We start from the raw sequence: 20011 nt of genomic DNA on the forward strand, positions 1-20011 counted from the left end.
GCAAGCAGCCAGAAAGAAACAATTTAAGTATCATGGAGCCACGATCAGTATAACAACAAGATTTAGCACCTTCTGCATTAAAGGATCAGAAGACTTGGAGTATGATATTCCAGAGGGCAAAGGAGCTAGAATTACAGCCAAGAGTCACCTACCCATCAAAACTTAGTATAATCCATGAGGGGAAAAAATAGACATTCAATGAGATAGAGGAATTTCATACATTCTTGAGAAAAGACCAGAGCTAAAGAGAAAATTTGACTTTCAAATACAAGACTCAAGAGAAGAATGAAAAGATAAACAGGAAAAAGAAGTCATCAGGGACATATTAAAGTTAAACTGTTTACATTCCTACATGGAAAGATGATATTTGTAACTCATAATACCTTTCTCATTATTAGGGTATTTAGAAGGAGTATATATAGACAGGGTACAGGTGTGAGTTGAATATGAAGGGATGATATCTAAAAAAAGTTAAGGGGTGAGAGAGGAATGTACTGGGAGAAAGAGAAAGGAAGAGGTAGAATGTGGTAAATTATCTCACAGAAAAGAGGCAAGAAAAAGCTTTTACAAAGTGGAGGGGAAGAGGGGATAGGTGAGGAAGAGTGAGTGAACCTTACTCTCATCAGTATTGGCTCAAAGAGGGAATAACATACACACTCAATTGGGTATAGAAATCTATCTTACCCTCCAGGAAAGTAGGGGGGAAGGGGATAAGAGAATGGGGTGGGGGGGTGTGATAGAAGGGAGGGCAGATTGAGGGAGGGGGTAGTCAGAAGCAAAACACTTTTGAGGAGGGACAGGGTGAAAGGAGAGAGAGAATAGAATAAATGGGGGGATGAATAGGATGGAGGGAAATATAGTTAGTCTTTCACATCATGACTATTATGGAAATGTGATGCATGACTACACATGTGTAGCCTTTATTGAATTGCTTGCCTTCTCAATGAGAGGGGCAGGGAGGGAGGAGGGGAGAGAATTTGGAATTCAAATTTTTAAAAATGAATGTTAAAATTGTTTTTACATGTAACTGGGCAAAAATAAAATACTAAATAAAAATTTAAAAAAATAAAAAAAAGAAATCATTCTTCTTGCTCCATTTTATTTAATATTCTTCTGCCATGGTATCATTTTTTCCCCTGTCGACCTCTTTTTTGTTTTGTTTTTTTGGTGAGGCAGTAGGGGTTAAGTGACTTGCCCAGAGTCACGCAGTTAGTGAGTGTTATGTGTCTGAGGCCGAATTTGAACTCAGTTCCTCCTGACTCCAGGGCCAATGTTCTAGCCACTGCACCACCTAGCTGCCACCCCTGTTGATCTCTTACTCAGCTACTCTATCTAGTTAGTCCATTTCTTAAAAAGAGTGTTTATTTTATACAATTTTACTTCCACTACTATTTTTTATCTAATATATTCCATGTGAATAAATATGTATCTTTCTATTACCATATTCTAGTCATGAGTCAAATCCCACCAAGTTTTACTACTTATGAAGTTTACTTGTGGAAAACAGAACACTCTTCTTGGATGAATCATTCCACTGAAACTGCTCTCTCTAAAATGACTAATGATCTCTTAGTTGCCAAATCCAGTGACCTTTTTTCAGTCCTTATTCTCCTTGACCTCTCTGCAGCCTTTGACACTGTTGCTCCCTCTCTCTTTGATACTTCCCTCTTTCCAGGTTTTTGGGACATCGCTCTCTCCTGGTTTTCCTCTCTATCTGATCTGTCCTTAATCTCCTTTGCTGGATCTTCCTCTAACTGGGCTGGATCACACCCTCTAACTGTAGGTATCCCTCAGGATTTGGTCCTGGGTCCTCTTCTCCCTCTATACTGCTTCACTTGGTGATCTCATCACATTGATTTAATTACCATCTCTATGCTGATGATTCTCAGATCTACCTATTTTGCCCCAAGCTCTCTGTTGACCTCCAGTCTTCTATCTCCAGTTGCCTTTCAGTAGACACCTTAAACTTAATATGTCTAAAGCAAAACTCATTACCTTTTCTCCTAAATCTTTCCCCTTCCTATCTTCCTCATTTCTGTAGAGGGTAACACCATCCTCTCAGTCCCTCAGGCTCACAATATAGAAGTCCTCCCAGATTCCTCACCATCTCTCACCCCCCCCGCAAATCTAAGTGGTTGCCCAAAGCCTACTGATTTCACCTTTGTGACATCTCTCAAAATATGCCCTCTTCTGTCATGTGACACTGCCACTATTCTAGTGCAGGACCTCATCACCCATTGCAGTAGTCTGATGGTGGATCTGCCTGCCTCAAGTCTTTCCTCACTCTAATCCATCCTCCATTCAGTCACCAATGTGATTTTTCTTTTGAAGTGCAGATCTGATCATGTCAGACCTACTCAAATTCCAGTGACTAATGTCTCGTAGCTCAAACACAAACTATTGTTTTTGACATTCAGAGCCATTTATAACCTAGCCCCTTTCACTTTTCCAGTCTTCTTACACCTTTACTCCATGCCACATACTCTTTGATCCAGTAACACTGCTTCCTCACACAAGACACTTCATCTCTTGACTGAGCATTTACTCTGGTTGTCTCCCATGCCTGGAACTTTCTTTTTACTCATCTCTGCCTCCTAGCTTCCTTCAGGTATTAACTAAAATTCCATCTTCTGCTAAAAGTCTTCCTTAGTCCCCTTTAATGCTAATACCTTCCTTCTGAGATTATCTGTAGTAATATATCCTGCATATATCTTGTTTGTATGTAGCTGTTTGTTGTCTCCCCCACATAATGTGAGCCCCTTGAGAGCAGGAACTGATTTTGCCTTTCTTTGTATCTCCAGAGCTTATCTGGATCATACCTGGCACATAGTAGGCACTTAATAAATGTTTGGTGACTTGACTAAGCATCTTGGGCCAGTCAAGTGTGAGGTCAGCTTCCTTGGATTTTAGGAAAAGAACTAGCTTAATTTTGTATGGTGGTTGGGGAAGGGGGTGAGGGAAGAAGTGTGTTACCCTTGCCTATCACAATGTCTTAACTATTTTTAGTTTGCCTTTCTCTCCTGTCCTCTCCTCTTCTCCCCTTCCTCTCTCTTCTTTTCTCCTTCTTTTGGAAATAGCATCCTGAACATAGAGTCTGAAAGACCTAATATTAGATTCCACTCCTGACACTTACTACCCTTTGTGACCATTGGAAAGTCACTTTAATCTCTCAGAGCCTCAGTATTATTATCTGGAAAAAGGGGATAATAATAATTAGAGTACTTAACTCAGGTTGTTTAATCAGATGTTATATTGTATGTGAAGTACTTTGTGACCTTTAAAGAGATAAATGCCAATTATTATTTTTTCCTTTCAGATTAGAGTTCAGGGTTCCATGCAGGAATTTTCTATTGAGTATCATTGTCACTCTTGGCATTATCAGTTGGCTTTGGGTCAGCCAATTATGGTTTTAATTGTTATTCTGTTGCTATCTAGATGTGTATTGATTGACAACTTAGCTACCCAATTACAGGTGACATAGAAATGCTGCACATATTGCTCTAATCCCTCCCTATTAGTGATTCAACATCAGGAAAATGCCTGGACCATAGTGTGAGGTGGCAAAGTGTCTGCCACAGTTCCAGAAACCCCTTTCAGAGACTTGATGACACAGAGAAAGAAGGTAAGAGATAAATGGCTAGTTTGAGGCTAGGCTGGATGATAATCGGTATAGAAACTAGGGTGTGCAATGTCATCCATAAGAGATCAACTGGATTAAGCAGGGTACTGGGGAGGTAACTAGAAATAACAAATTCAAGGGAGAAAGAAGGAGTAGATATAAAAACGGGACAAAGTTAAATTGGACAAATGACTGGATAAGTCAGGAATCAAAGTCATTGGGCAACCAGAAGCATGTAAGTCTTGGTCAATCTATTATTTATTTTTTTAAATATTAATTTAAAAATTTTTTTAATTCCAAATTCTTTTTCTCCAGCCCCTCCCCCACCCACTGAAAGGACAAGCAATGTGATATCAATTATACATGTAAAACCATGCAAAATTTATTTCCATATTAGTTATGTTTCTCCCCCAAAAGCAAGAAAAATAAGGAAAGTGGAAAAATGATTCTTCAGTTCATCAGTTCTCTCTCTGAAGGTGGATAGTGTTTTTTGTTATGAGTACTTTGGAATTGTCTTGGCTGAATGTAAAGATCAGAGTAGCCAGGTCTTTCACAGTTGATCATTGCACAGTATTGCTGTTACTGTGTACAATGTTTTCCTAGTTCCTTCTCACTTCATACAGTTCATACAGGTCTTCCCAGGTTTTTCTGAAACCATCCCCCTTGTCATTTCTTATATAGCACAATAGTATTCCATCACAATTCATATACTACAACTTGTTCAACCATTTTCCAATTGATGGACATCCCCTCAACTTCCAATTCTTTGCCACCACAAAAAGAACTGCTGTAAATATTTTTGTGACGTGTAGGTCCTTTTCCTTTTTTGGAGATCTCTTTGGGATACAGACCTAGTAGTGGTATTGCTGGGTCAGAGGGTATGCATGGTTTTATAGCCTTTTGGGCATAGATACAAATTATTCTCCCCAAAGATCTAGAAAATCACTAGAGTATATCTTGATTGGAAAATCCAAGAAAAATATCACACTGAGTCATTTTTTCCAGCCTAGATTGGCTTCAGGAGAGAGAGATGTTTACAGACACTGGGCATGGGCTTTAGCCAGGAATCATCACATGGAACATTCCAACTCAGAGTCTGAATGAGGAGCTGCCTGAGGCTATGCACCAAAGCAAGGAAAGATCCCAGATCCAGTACAGAGGGGCTTGACACAACAGGGAGAAGGAACAGGTGTCAGTTTCCAGCTCTGTGACTCACTGCTCAGTGCTGGGTCACAGATCCAGTGTGGTTTGAGGAAAAGACTTGTGTCTAGGAGTGGTGGTCCAGGGTAGGGAGTGGTCAGGCCGTAGGCTCTGTACTCAGTAAGGAACAAGTATAGAAGCAAGCAGTAGTCGTGTATCTTTGAGCCTGAAAGTGGAACTAGGTCTCCGGTCTAGTCCAGTCTGAAGCCTGCAGCAGAATAGCCAGGACAGGAAGCCCAGACGAGAGGGGAGTCCACAGTTCTGCCACTTCATTCTGAACCTGCAGAATTTTCTATCTAGTTGGTGGTGGCTGAGTCTACCAGTTGTCTACTGGAGTTCCAATCAGGGGCAAACTCACAATTATGTTGTTTAGATCCAACCAAACCTTCTTCAAGAACTTTCATAACTCAGACTAAGAGAAAGCAGTACTCAAATTTCACCATGTATCAGACCACATTGTGCACACTGAAAGCTTTCAAGTCCCTTGCCTGAACTGTCTCTGAGATCCTGGGATAACATTGCTCAGTACCGTAAGAAAACGGTAGTAGTATACAAGAGGCCACAAAATAGGACCAAATGTGGCCCAATCATTCTTTTCAGAAGTGTGCATCATCTGGTCCTAACACAAAGTCCACAATCAGAAAGTGAGATTGGAAGAATGAGAGAGAAAAAAAAAGAATCCCATCATAAAAAAGTTTTGATGACAGAGACCAAAATGTGTCCTAATTTTCCATATCTACTTGAACTATTAAATAAATAAAACAGATATATTGATCCTTTTAGCTATTACTAATTATATTTCCCAAGTTCTTTTTTGGGGAGGAGGTGGGTTGAGGAGAGGAGTTTGTGGACTTGCAATTTAATCATTGTAGGGACCGGCCAGTGTGAAAACTCCCTCTATTCATGAAGTTGGGCAACTGCTCGGTAATTTATAGACTGAGAGTTGCTTAGGATAGTGATGTCAAACTAAATTGGAAATAGGATTACTAAATTGAATATAAGGTTCTACATGTTAACATTATCTCTGTTCTAATATATTTTTATTTGTTTTGTTAAATATTTCCCAATTTTATTTTAATCTGGTTCAGGGCACATTTGAGAGTGTTGCCAGAATGCAGGCCAGCCATGTGCTTGAAACCTCTGGCCTAGGGTTCTGAGATTTACCCTTGGTCTAGTAGCTCGTATTTATTATAGGTAGGACTTGGTGCTAGATCTTCTCTCTGAGGCTGACCTTTTATCCACTACGCCATATTAACTTTCTTCTGAGGTTTAACACACTTTTAAATTATGGAAAGCAGAGTTTCACCTTTGGATTTCTCAGTTCCTTTCTCTTTATTTTGTTGTTTCTCATCTGTGTTAAATTCCTTTATATTAAGAAAAATGTATATTTTAGGGCTTATTTATTTTAACCCTTTTATGTTTGATAGTACATATTTTTATTCTAAACTTGAGGTCTTTAAAGTTAGAAAAGATTTTGTTCCTTATTCTTATATTCTTACACTTAACTGTAAATTATAACCAGCTTAATGTATATTATTATTTTCATCATTCACTTATGTTTAGTAACTTTAGGTTTCCTCCTTTTCTGCTTATAGGAATCTCTTTGATAATGGTGGCTTTTTTATTTTTTTCTGCATAACTTCTTACAGGTCTTGAGGTACATTTTAATGTTTTCAAGCAATATGATTTGAACTCATATTCATAGAGTTTATAATTTTAAGGCTCAGTCTTTTTTAATATGTCTATTTTTTTTACATCTGTATTTTTATCCCACTTTAATGTTTGCCCCTTTTTTGGGAAAAGTTCACTTATTCTAATTGTTTTTTAAATAAATATAATTATTTTCTAATTTGAGAGTTTTTCTGTCTTCATAATTCTTGTAGCTTAATAAATACATATTTTGGTGATTCAGAGTTAGGATATTTTCTTTCTTGTGTGTTGTGTATTTCTACTCATAGTCTTATCCACTCTAGGAAAAAAAGTTTTGTTTTTGTTTTTGTGCTTAGGTACTTAAATATGTTGTCTAACTTGCCTTTTTCATTATCTTCTGGCAACCTAATTCATCAAATATTTGTACTTATTGCCTTTTCTTCTATAATTTGGTAATTTTGTCCTGAATATCTATTAGTAACTTTTATAGTTGTTAATTCCTCAGCTTGTTATTTAGTTTTATTTTTTATTTGGTTTTTACTTAATTTCATTTATTCTGCTATTTGTAGTTGCTACCAATGATTTCAGTTCTTGTGTTTCATTATTTCCCTAATTGTTTTTTCACCACTTGTGTTTTGTATGTTCAGTTTTTGAAACTAATTTAGAATCTTGCTTTTTTTTTTTTAAATGAGAGAGGGCTGGATCTGTGATTGTAATAGATTACAATTTGTATAACAGTATTAATGAGCATGGCTTGAAAAACTGTGTTTATGGTTTCTACCACATTTTATTCCTGCTGTTTCATTGCTATAAGGCAGTGTCAAGCATTTGACCTGCATGCTGCATTGTGGCCTGCTATACTCCCAAACATATCCTGAACCAATTTAAATGTAACTGGGAAATATTTAACAAAATTAATAAAAATGCAACAGAACATAGAACAATCAATAAACATTTATTAATCACCTATGTGTCAGGCTCTGTCCTAGGTGCTGATAATGTTAGATAATGTTAATGTGGTTTTTTTCTAAGTCTATATGAGCCTGCAAGGATCCTTATTTACAATTTAGTGACCTTTGTTTTTATTTGAATTTGACACTACTGTTGTAAGGAACTCCTGTTGAGGAAGCTCCCTCTACCAATAGATACCCACAGTTTGTAGTCTTAGAGGGTTGAGCAATCAGGGGAAATACAAAGTTAAGCAGTGGCTCAGTATGTATTATAAATGGGACTTGACCCCTGCTTTTTTTGAAACCAACACTGGCTCTCTCTTCACCGTGAGAATACTGTCCTTCTTAATATATTCCTTTAATACATTATTCAACTTAGTTTTTCCTTTGGTACTTCCATCTTGTCTTTTGATGCTTCTGCTTGGATTTCTGAAGGATTTCATCCCATAGTCCTTTATATTATAGAAATTCTTTGGATTGCATTCAGTAACAACAACAATAGCTTTACTATTGATTTTTCTTTTCAGAGGAGGGACTTGTACACTGAGAGGCTCTGGCAGTTGTGGCCAGGGTGTGAGTTTGAGCTACTGCTGCACATTAGTGTGGGGTGCTTTGGTTATGTTCAGGAGTGAGGCTGGATACTCCTAGTGGCCTGATTGGTGTAGGGGAGCCCTGTTTATTAGGTAGGTGTTTAGCTTTGGGGAGACCTTGTCAGAGGTAGGAGACAGGTAGGGCTCCTAGAAGAAAAGCCTCAGGAAAGGAGGTGTTTCTGGTGTCGCTTTTCCTGAGGTCAAAAGCAGGGTTTGTACTAGGAGCGACTGATTACTTATTGTAGGGTGGCGAGGTGGTGGTGGTAGGGCTTAGGAAAAGAATACACGCACATGGGAGCGCGCGCGCGTGCACACACACATATACAGAGGTTATACTTGGCTGTACTTAATTATGTTTTTGTTTTTAACACTTTGAGCAAGGAAAGGGTGTATTTGGTTCTTATCTTGATCTTGTAAAACTTGTTAGTTAAATTGGACACATTTAATTCCAAGGATTATTCTTTCATAATTATGTTGCAAATACTATTGCATTTGTTGCTACAAATTATAGTACTCTGCATCATGTCTGTATTTATTTTTGCTTTCTTTTTTAGTTGGCAAATGTGCCTTTTGATTTTGTCCATGTCATACACTATAAAACTTCACTTTGAGATATCTAAATGTTTGTAACTTTCTCACTGTTTTAAACATTTTTATTTGTAATGTGGTAGTTTTTTTCCTGAGGAGGTGGCCACAAAGAAAATTCTTTGAGACTTATGTGGTAGAAATTATAAGCATAGTTTTTCAAGATATGCTTATTAATACTATATTATTTAGTAAAGTCTATTACTCTTAATGCCTTTTTGAATATATAATAACAATTTTCATTAGGGACTGATTTTGGATTGAATCTATATCACATACAGAATATTCTTTTAAAAATATAAAATAAATTTAATATGATAATACAATGCCTGCCCTGATTATCTGTATCCCTTTTGGAATATCCTGCTGTACTCTTTTGTGCATTTTAAAATATTTCATTGTTATTCTTTTCTTTTTTGGGACAATTACTATTACTACTTTCCATTCGACCTTACGATTTCCCCTGCAAAGTGGATTTAAAAAACCCTTTTCAATATTTAAAGTATCCAATCACATCTTAAAGAAATCATTAGTCCATTTCTTAGTTTTATGTAACTGTGGCCTTTCATCTAGGTTTCTTAGTGTGTGGCGTTGCTAATAATCTCTCTATAGTTTTCATTAGCATTTCAATATTGAATTTTAAAAGCCTGTTTCAATCATGTGCTGTAATTCCTTTCCATGTAATATTGATAACCCTTGCAGTTAGAACAAGGAATGTGTTGAATGTGTTAAAATATGCCATGAACCCTGCAGTTAAACACAGCAAAGTTCTGGACTTGCAGTTTACACATTGTAATTCTAACAGGTGCTGGTGTATTCAGTTTCATACCAGCAAATGAAAGTAACTAGCGAAGTTGTAGGAAAGAAAATAATTATAACGTGTACCAAAACAAAAAAACTAACACTATCATCAAATTTTTGTCTTTTGCCCATAAAGGGAATGTCTAAGCACACAGACTCAGAATCAGAAGTGTTCTTGGAAAGAAAAGGCTGTGCAGGAGTGATAACCTTAAACAGACCAAAGGTTCTAAACTCATTGAATTTCTCCATGATACAACAGATTTATTCACAGTTAAAGGTTTGTAGCTCTTTTATTTTTTAAAAAAAAATTGTATTGATTTTTAAAAATATAAATATACTACTCCTCCCACAATACCTTTCCTTGTAACAAAGAAAATCAAATAGACTTTGCCTTCAAAAACTTTATACTCTCCTGGGAAGAAAATATTTGTATACAGAAAAAGAAACTTTAAAATATTAGATTAATGCCAGTTGCTGTTCTGAGCTTCTTCTTTTATATTTGAATAGAAATGGGAACAAGAACCAGAAACTTCTTTGATAATTATAAAGGGAGTTGGAGAAAAGGCATTCTGTGCTGGAGGTGATGTCAAAGGTAAAAAATTTGTTCTTCAAAACATTTTTCAATGTAACTGACAGATTTTTAAATAGTAATGGATATAATTCTGCTTTATAGTTTGAGCAATATTAAGTTTTAATCTTGTATCTAATATCTAAGCTAAAACACAATTAAAAATGTGCCTTTTTGATTTAAAGTCTCAACTGTCCAGTTCATTGTATACACTTAGTGCTGTGTAGAGATGGAGAAGAGGATTATAGAAGAGAGAGCCATCAGAGAAGATATTGTAGCTATAATCCTTGACTTAGCATTCAGGTAGTGTTGTTAATGTGTTATTTTGTAATTTTTTCAGATGATGGGAAAAAGCTACTATTATAAATGGGTTGCTTTTTCTCAGTAAATTAGGAACAAAATGATTTGGAAGCCAATTCAAAGTTATATTGGTTATAAACTTGATAGTACATATTTGCATACTTCTGTATATCAGGTATTTATATAAATTCCTCTAGTTAACATCTAGAAAATTCGGTTAATAACCCACTAAAATTTTGTTAAAATGAAAGTAGTTGGGTCATTTAAAAATATTTGAGATTTGGTATTCTGTAATTATAAATATGATTTTAGGGTTTGAAAAATTTATAATAGGGTCAGTCAGAGATTCCTAAACTTTTCATGATGCCCTTATCATCTCAGTAATTTTTTCATAGTGACTCTAGGCTAAAATAAATACCAACAGTTCAATTTATTAACTGGTTAGATCCTAACAACTTAATATGTCCTAACAACTTAGTAGCCATTTGAAAAAAATAACACACATAAATTGAAAGAAAAAAATAATGTTTTGTTTTATTCTTAAATAACCACAATTACTTACGAATGGGACATATGCACCTATGGGGCATTGCACAAATTCTCAAACCTTGGAATCAGATGTGACACTGCCTTCCTCATTTCCTATTCTATGGTGATTTCCACAAGGTACTTTTTTTTCCCCTTAATAGCAACATATGAAAACTCAGCTTTATAGAGCTTGAGAAGTTACTGGCATAGCTGAAAGAACAAGTAAACAGTGTATATTAAACATTCGAGAATGTCATAGTAGCAATGTAGCTTGATTTAATGTTGGATCTGTGAACTACCTCAAGGTAGTAATTCTCAAGGTGTCTGACAGATGTTGAATATCACTGTTTCCCTTGAAAATTTAAAACTTCCTGTGCCATCCCTGTGTACATAGTTTGGGAACCATAGGGGTAAGGATTTAATATTTGCTGATTGACTTTTAATCATGTTGTTTCTTCTTTGGTTAAATAAGATAATATTTGATGTGGGCAGGTATAGTTGAATGTAAAATTAATTATAGAAAACAGAATCACATCTGAAATCACAACACTTATACTGAAAAATGAGATATTTAAGACCAGCCATACCTTTTTGATTCAACAGAATACTTATATAATGCCATAAATTATTTTGAAATTACTAAGGTGATTGTGTGTGTGTGTGTGTGTGTGTGTGTGTGTGTGATTTCTTTATTTATGCCCTTCCACTTTAATTAATTCTCATTGTTAAGGGAAATTTCAGATTTGGCTTAGAATTGATAGCTTTCAAGGACTTTACAAAAATATGAAAAGAGTAATTGTCCCTTACCTTTTATGGTCTTTGGAAAAGCCTATCTCATTTATTTATTTATTTATTTATTTATTTATTCATTCATCTGTTATTTATCTGTGTATAGTATTTTATTTTTTTCGAATTACATGTAAAGACAATTTATAACATTCATTTAAAATTTTTTTTGCAGTCCAATTTATTTCCCTCCCTCCCTTACCACTTGCTCCCTAAGACAGTAAGCAATTTGATATAGGTTATGTATGTGCAAGCATGTAAAACATATTTCCACATTAGTCATTAATGTTGTGAAGGAAGAAACAGGCCAAAAGAAAAGGACCATGAAAAAAATAAAGTGCAAATAGTATGCTTTGATCTGCATTCAGACTCCATTACTTCATTCTCTGGATGCGGATAGCATTTTCCATCATGAGTCTTTTGGAATTGTCTCAGATCATTGTCTTGCTGAGAAGAACTAAGTTGTTTGTAGTTGACCAGTGCAGTGTTTCAGATACTGTGTATAATGTTTTCCTGGTTCTGCTGATTTCCTTTTGCATCAGTTCGTGTATGTCTTTCCAGCTTTTTCTGAACTCTACCTGCTCAGCATTTCTTATAGTACAATAGTATTCCATTATATTCATGTAATACTGCAACTTGTTCAGCCATTGCCCAATTGATGGACGTTCCCTCAATTTCTAATTCTTTGCCACCACAGAAAGAACTGCTATAAATATTTTTGTACAAATAGATCCCTCTCTCTCTCTCTCTCTTTCTCTTTTGATCTCTTTGGGATACAGACTTAGTAGTGGTATTATTGGATCAAAGGATATGCACAGTTTTTCTAGTCCTTTGTGCATAGTTCAAAATTGCTCTCTAGAATTGTTGGATCAGTTCACAACTCCACCAACAGGTGAATTTTCCCACATCCTCTCTAACATTTATCATTTTCCTTTTCTGTCATATTAGCCAATCTGATAGGTATGAGATGGTACCTCTGAGTTGTCTTAATTTGCATTTCTCTAATCAATAGTTATTTAGAGCATTTCTTCATATGACTATAGATAGCTTTGATTTCTTTATCTGAAAACTGCCTGTTTATATGCTTTCACTACTTATCAATTAGGGAATGACTTGTATTCTTATAAATTTGACTCAGTTCTCTAGATATTTGAGAAATGAAGTCTTTATCAGAAATACTTGCTATAAAAATTGTTTCCCGCCTTTCTTTTTCCTTCTAATCTTGGTTTCATTGGTTTTGTTTGTTCAAAACCTTTTAAATTTAATATTATCAAAATAATCCATTTTACATTTTGTAATGCTCTTTATCTTATGTTTGGTCATAAATTCTTCCCTTCTCCATAGATCTGACAGGTAAACTATTCTTTTCTATACTAATTTGCTTATGGTATTGCCCTTTATATCTAAATCATGTACCCATTTTGACCTTACCTTAGATATTGGTCTATACTCTGTTTCTGTCATACTGTTTTCTAGTTTTCCCAGCAGTTTTTTCCAAATAGTGAGTTTTTATTCCAGAAGCTGAGGACTTTGGGTTTATCAAACACTAGGTTACTATGGTCATTTACAACTGTGTCATGTGTACCTAATCTATTCCACCGATCCACCACTGTATTTCTTAGCCAATACTAGGTAGTTTTGGTGGTTACCACTTTATAATATAGTTTGAGACCTGATACGGCCAGACCACTTTGCTTTGCATTTTTTTATTAATCCCCTTGATACTTTTGACCTTTTGTTCTTCCAGATGAATTGTTATTTTTTTCTAGCTCTGTAAAATAATTTTTGGTAGTTTGATTGGTATAACACTGAATAAGTAAATTAATTTAGGCAGAATTATCATTTTTATTATATTGGCTTGGCCTACCCATGAGTAATTGATATTTTTCTTGTTATTTAGATCTGACTTTATTTGTGTGCAAAGTGTTTTATAATTATGTTTATAATTGTGTTCATGTAGTTCCTGGGTTTGTCATGGTAGGTAGACTCCCAAATATTCTATGTTGTCTACAGTTATTTTCAATGGAGTTTCTCTTTTTATCTCTTGCTGCTGAACTTTGTTGGTAGTCTATAGAAATGCTGATGACTTATGTGGGTTTATTTTATATCTTGCAACTTTGTTAAAGTTGTTAATTAAGTAGTTTTTTAGTTGATTCTCTAAGATTCTCTAAGTATACCATCATATCACATGCAAAGGGTGATAGTTTTGTTTCTTCATTGCCTATTCTAATTCCTTCAATTTCTTTTTTTTTCTCATTGCTATAACTAACATTCCTAGTACAATATTGAATAATAGTGGTGATAATGGGCATCTTTACTCCACCCCTGGTCTTATTGGGAAGACTTCTGGCTTACTCCCATTATAGATAATACTTGCTCATGGTTTTAGAAAAATACTACTTATCATTTTAAGGAAAGCTTCATATATTCCTATGCTCCCTAGTGTTTTTAATAGGAATGGGTGTTGTATTTTGTCAAAAGCTTTTTCTGCATCTATTGAGATAATCATATGATTTCTGTTGGTTTTGTTATTGATATGGTCAACATTATGCTGATAGTTTTCCTAATATTGAACCAGCCCTGCATTCCTGTATAAATCCCACCTGGTTATGGTATATGATCCTTGTGATATATTGCTGTAATCTCCTTGTTAATATTTTATTTCAGAATTTTTACATCTGTATTCACTAAAGAAATTGGTCTATTATTTTCTTTCTCTGTTTTGGTTCTTCCTGGTTTAGGTATCAGCTCTATATCTGTGTGTCATAAAATAAATTTGGTAGGACTCCTACGTTCCAAATAGTTTACATGGTATTGGAATTGTTCTTTATATGTTTGACAAAATTCACTTGTAAATCCTTCTGACCCTGGGGATTTTTTCTTATGGAGTTCATTGATAGGTTGTTCAATTTTTTTTCCCTAAGCTAGAACCCTAGCTTAGGGTTCTTTTACTTAGGGTTTACTTTTTTTTAGCTTAGGGTTTACTTTTACTTAGAATACTTTATTTAAGTATTCTATTTCCCCTTCTGTTAGTCAGGTACAAATTATGTTTTCATAAATATTCATTGGTTTTTCTTAGATTGTCAGATTTATTGACAATAATATAAAACTTGGGCAAAATATTTCCAAATGATTGCTTTAATTTCCTTTTCATTGGTGGTGAGTTTACCCTTTTCTTTTTTTGATACTAGTAATTTGGTTTTATTCTTTCTTCTTTTAAATCAAATTAATCAGTGGTTTATCTTATTTGGTTTTTTTTCTTTATAAAACCAGCTCTTAGTTTTATTTATTAGGCAATACTTTTCTTAATTTCTATTTTGTTAATCTCACCTTCTTTTGGTTTTCAGGATTTCCAGTTTGGTGCTCAACTGGGGATTTTTAATTTGCTCTTTTTCTAATTTTTTTTTTTTAGTTGCCTGCCCAGTTCATTGATCTGCTCTTTCTCTGTTTTATTGATATAAGAATTTAGAGAAATAAATTTCCCCCGGCTCAGATTCTTAAAATCTAGCCAATAGCGAAGACTCACTAGGAATCTCTCTCACCCTAGGCAGTGTTTTAATAAACTTTGTCTTTGGCTGAAAAAAAAAAATTCCCCGTAAGTACTGCTTTGGCTGCATCCCATTAATTTTGGTCTGTTGTCTCATCAGTGCCATTCTCTTTAATGAACTTGTTGATTGTTTCTATGATTTCTTCTTTGACCCATTTATTCTTTAGGACTAGATTATTTAGTTTCCAGTTAATTTTTTCTATCTTTTCACTGCCCTTTATTGAATGTAATTTTTATATTCATTTATTTATTTTTGCTTTTTGGTGAGGCAGTCGGGGTTAAGTGACTTGCCCAGGGTCACATAGCTAGTAAGTGTCAAGGAATATAATTTTTATTGCATTATAATATGAAAAGGATACATTTAATATTTCTGCCTTTCTACATTTGATTTTGAGGTTTTTATGCCCAAATATATGAGCATTATTTGTGTAGGTGCCATGTAGGTATATTCTTTTCTATCCCCATTCAGTTTTCTCCAGAGGTTGGTCTTAGCTAACCTTTCGAAAATTCTGTTCATCTTAACTTCTTTCTTGTTTATTTTGTGGTTGGATTTTTCTAGTTCTGAGAGGGGAAAGTTGAGGTCCTCCACTAGTATAATTTTGCTCTGTATTTCCTCTTGTAATTCACTTAACTTCTTTAAGAATTTGGATGCTATACCACTTGGTGCATATATGTTTCATATTGATATTACTTTGTTGTCTATGGTACCTTTTAGCAAGATGGTAGTTTCCTCCCTTATCTCTTAATTAGATATATTTTTGCTTTGTCTGAGATCTTGATTACTACTCCTGCTTTTTTTTTTAACTTCAGCTGAAGCATAATAGATTCTGCTCCAGCCTCTTACCTTTACTCTGTGTGTGACTCTCTGCTTCAAGTGTGTTTTTTTTTAAACAACATATTATAGAATTCTGGTTTTTAATCTACATTTCTGTCTACTTCTGTTTTAAGGGAGAGTTCATCCAAATCACAGTTGCAGTTATAATTACTAACCATGTATTTCCCTCCATCCTGTTTTTCCTCCTATTTTTCCTTGTTTCTCTCCTTTCATTCTTTCCCTCCTCACCAGTGTTTTGCCTCTGACCACTGCCTCCCCCAATCTACCCTCCTTTCTGTCAATCCCCCCTTTTTTCTTAAGCCCCCCCCTACTGCCCTGTAGGGTAAGCTAGATTTCTATACCCAACTGATTATGTATGATATTCCCTTTTGAGCCAATTACGATGCCAATAAGATTCAAGCAGTGTACGTTACCCACCCTCCCATCTTTTGCTCCACTGTAATAGGTTCTTGATGCCTCTTCATGTGAGATAAGTTACCCCATTCTACCTCTCTCTTCTTTCTTCTCTCAGGGTAATACTCTTTCTTACCCCTTGATTTTTTTTTATATCATCAGTCATCGTATACTCACACCCTCTGTCCATGTATACTCATTCTAACTGCAATAATAGTGATGTAGTTCTTAAGAATTACAAGTAACATTTTCCTATGTTGGGATGTAAACAGTTTAGTCAGAAAGGACTATCTTAACAAACTTTCCTAGTTTGTTAACTATACTTTTTCTTCTAAGATTAGAGAAGTTGATATAATGTGACATTGTAAACTAGTGGTGATAAATACTGGTAGATATTGCTTGTAAGCTTTCTGATTTGGACTTTGTAGGGCCCTCCAGTAGAAAAGAATAGTTGAATAATTTATATGTTGAAATATTCTGTGTATATTACTATATGAAATCTCTGTTTACTCAAAAACTGGATTTTGTTTTTCCTTTTAATGTTCATGACATTATTATATCCTATTAGGAGAGGGCTGGCACATGCGAATGATTAGGGCAAACACCAGGCCTGTGGAGGAGCAAACTATTCCTTGGAAAGAGGGGTAGGGTCCGAATCAGGATTCAAGCACTCCTATTATCAGGAAACTAGGCAATCAGTAAGTGCTAGGTTTCTTTGGGAGTTCAAAAATCCAGGAAATTGAGATGGAGGCAAGAAACTAGTTGTGGTAGCAGAAATTCAGGGTGAATGAATGAATGAATACCTGAACAAAGCATTTATTAAGAGCTCACTGTGTGCAAACCACTGGGGATACAAGTAGAAAATTAAGACAGTCCCTTCTCTCAAGGAGCTCTAATGGGGGAGAAAAACACATATGCTTGTTTCAGCTGCTAGTCAGATAGAAACTATGGTATTTAGTTTAATTAATGTCATTTCCACTGATAAAATAATATCAGTTTTTGATGTTGAACCATGTCACAGTGTTAAAGAATTTGGTGGCTACAACCTCCTTTTTAGATCTTTGGTAGCTTTGTTTGCAGCTCCTGAAGGAACAGTTGCTGCAGATGCCCAGCATCTTCACTGGAGTTGCTTCCCATGATGATGGCTTAGCACACTGAGCTGGAAGCATTGTTTTTCCCAAGGCTCTTTAGATTCAGGGTAATGGGCTTTTTCTGTTAGGATCTGAAAGAAATTGGTGAAGGTGGTTGGACTTACTTGACACATGCTACCTCCTGTCCCTGTTAAGGTGTCTTGCCTTGTGTGTGGTAGGTGGTTGACAGTTGGTAGAGATGGCTGGCCCCTTCTCCACGGAAGTTGGTTCCCTGAATGATGGTTGTGAGGGTTGGGCTGGAAGTAGGTATGGTGGGGTGCCATCGGGGACTGAGGAGAGATGATAGTGACAGGGTGGTGATGGTGCTTTGACTTGTTTGGCACTTGCTGTCTCCTATTTCCTTTAGGGTGCCTTGCTGTTTCTTCTAGGCTAATCTGTCTGCCCTGTGTGTGGGATTTGATTGGCACTTGATAGAGATTGCTGGCCCCTTTTCCACAGGAGTTGCTTTCTAAGATCATGGCTATGAGGGTTGGGCTTGAAGAAGGACTAGTGATGGTGGAAGGCTCCTGTACTTATTTGTTTGTTGGTGGTAGTATTCAGTGGGAAGTCTGTTGTATCATGAGGCAAAAGATACTTGGCCTGTCAGGGAGCTGACTTTTTTTTTTTAAACTAACCCCTTCTACCCAGAGCTTTAACTTTTTAAATTCCAGATGTCCTGGCCTACAGTGAAATATCAGTGTGGGCAAGACTGTCTGCTGTGTCCCTTCTTGATTCAACTGCCAGTTAGGCTGCAGGCTCAAACAACGTATATTGACCTCTTTTCTGTGATTCTTCAAATATAATATTTAGTTCAAATAGGATAAAACATCAGATTTCAAAATAGGACTCCTTACAAAACTTTTTATTATCATATGCAGATAAGTCAGTAAGCATTTATTAGGTACCTATTTTGTTCCAGGTACGATGCTAAACCCTTAGGGATGCAAAGAGTGGCAAAAGATCTCAAGGAGCTCACAGTCTAATGGAGGAGACAACATGAAAACAGATATGTACAAATTATGTACACACACATATAAACATACATATATATTACATGTTGGTGTGTATATATGTATAATATAAATGGTAAATTGGAAACAATCAACAGAGGGAAGGCAATAACATTTAGGGGGATCAGGAAAGCTGCTGGTAGAAGGTGGGATTTTAGTTAGGACTTGAGGGAAGTCAAAGAAACAAGGAGGTGAAGATGAAGAGGGGGAGAATTCCAGGCATGGGGGACAGTAGGTGAAAAATGGAGAATTGAGAGGTGGAGCGTCTTACAGAAAAAACAGCAGGGAGGGCAGTGTTAATAGATCACATAATATGTGGATGGGAGTAAGGTGTAAGAAGACTGGGAGGTAGGAGGGGGCCAGGCTATGAAGGGCTTAAAACACTGAACACAGGGTTTTATATTGGAGGTGATAGGGAGCTCTTGGAGTTTATTGAATAGGGAGTTACATGGTCAGATCTGTGCTTTAGGAAGATTAATTTGACAGTTGAGTGGAGGATGGACTGGCATGGGGAGAGACTTGTGGCAGAGAGACTAAACAGCAAGCTATTATGGTGATGCAGGCATGAGGTGATGAGGGCCTGTGCCATGGTGGTGGCAGTGTCAGAGAAGTGTGAGATGTGCTTCAACAGCCCTCTGAAGTCACACCTGGTCACTACACTGATCAGTCTGATATTTTTCAGGGTTCTTTTCTTTGACATTATTGTGCTCATCATATAAATAGTTGATCTGGTTCTGGATATTTTGTTTTGTATCTGGCCATAAAAGTTTTACCAAGTTTTTCTAAATTCTTATTATTGTTTCTTACAGCACAATGATACTGTTATATTTACATATTGTGTATATATATATGTATATATATATATATATATGGTATGTATATGTTGCATATACACATACATACATACATATACATATATATATTATATATATAATTTGTGAATTCAGTCTTTCACTAATTGATGGGTGCCCATTTTGCTTCCAGTTATTTGCTACTATAAAGTATACTATATAAATAAATTTGTATTTTTTCCTGTGTCTTTGACTTCCTTGGATTATGTGCCTAGTAATAGTATGTTGATATATTTCAAGCACTTCTCCAGAGGAGAATGGGTATTTTTTTGGTAAATTCTTATAAGTTTCTTAAGAGATTCAGCTTTTTGTCACATATATGTATCCTAAATATATTTACTCAATCGTTTTATTTTTATTATGGATACATTGTTTTTTATACTGTTTTTACTGTATATACTGTTTTTTTAAAAATAGAAGAATCCATTTTGTTCCTAGTGTTGTCTTATTTGCTTGATAAAAAAAAATTGTTATTTTCTTCATTTGGTAGAAAAAAGGAATAATGGAGTCATCTCAGATTTTGAATGTTTAAAAATTATTGGGTCACTGATCAGTTAGATTTTTAAAAAAAATACTATGTGGTTAGAGGAATGGATCTAAACTCATTTTTCATCATACTGCTGTCTAGTTTTCCTTAAAACTTTTATTAAAACATGATTCTTTTCTCC

The 20011-nt window shown here is 35.5% G+C and overlaps 1 protein-coding gene across 1 annotated transcript in view; it reads left to right on the forward strand.

Annotated features, from left to right (window-relative positions):
* HIBCH (3-hydroxyisobutyryl-CoA hydrolase) overlaps positions 1 to 20011 on the forward strand; it is a 100800-nt gene that overhangs the window by 18186 nt on the left and 62603 nt on the right. Inside the window, exons 3-4 of the mRNA XM_027865677.1 lie at positions 9532 to 9672; positions 9903 to 9987. Coding sequence (XP_027721478.1) covers positions 9532 to 9672; positions 9903 to 9987 — 226 coding nt within the window. The remainder of the gene's footprint in view (positions 1 to 9531; positions 9673 to 9902; positions 9988 to 20011) is intronic.

This window comes from Vombatus ursinus, unplaced genomic scaffold (genome assembly GCF_900497805.2).
Source record: "Vombatus ursinus unplaced genomic scaffold, bare-nosed wombat genome assembly UNPS02014779.1, whole genome shotgun sequence".
In the NCBI taxonomy this organism is placed as follows: domain Eukaryota; kingdom Metazoa; phylum Chordata; class Mammalia; order Diprotodontia; family Vombatidae; genus Vombatus; species Vombatus ursinus.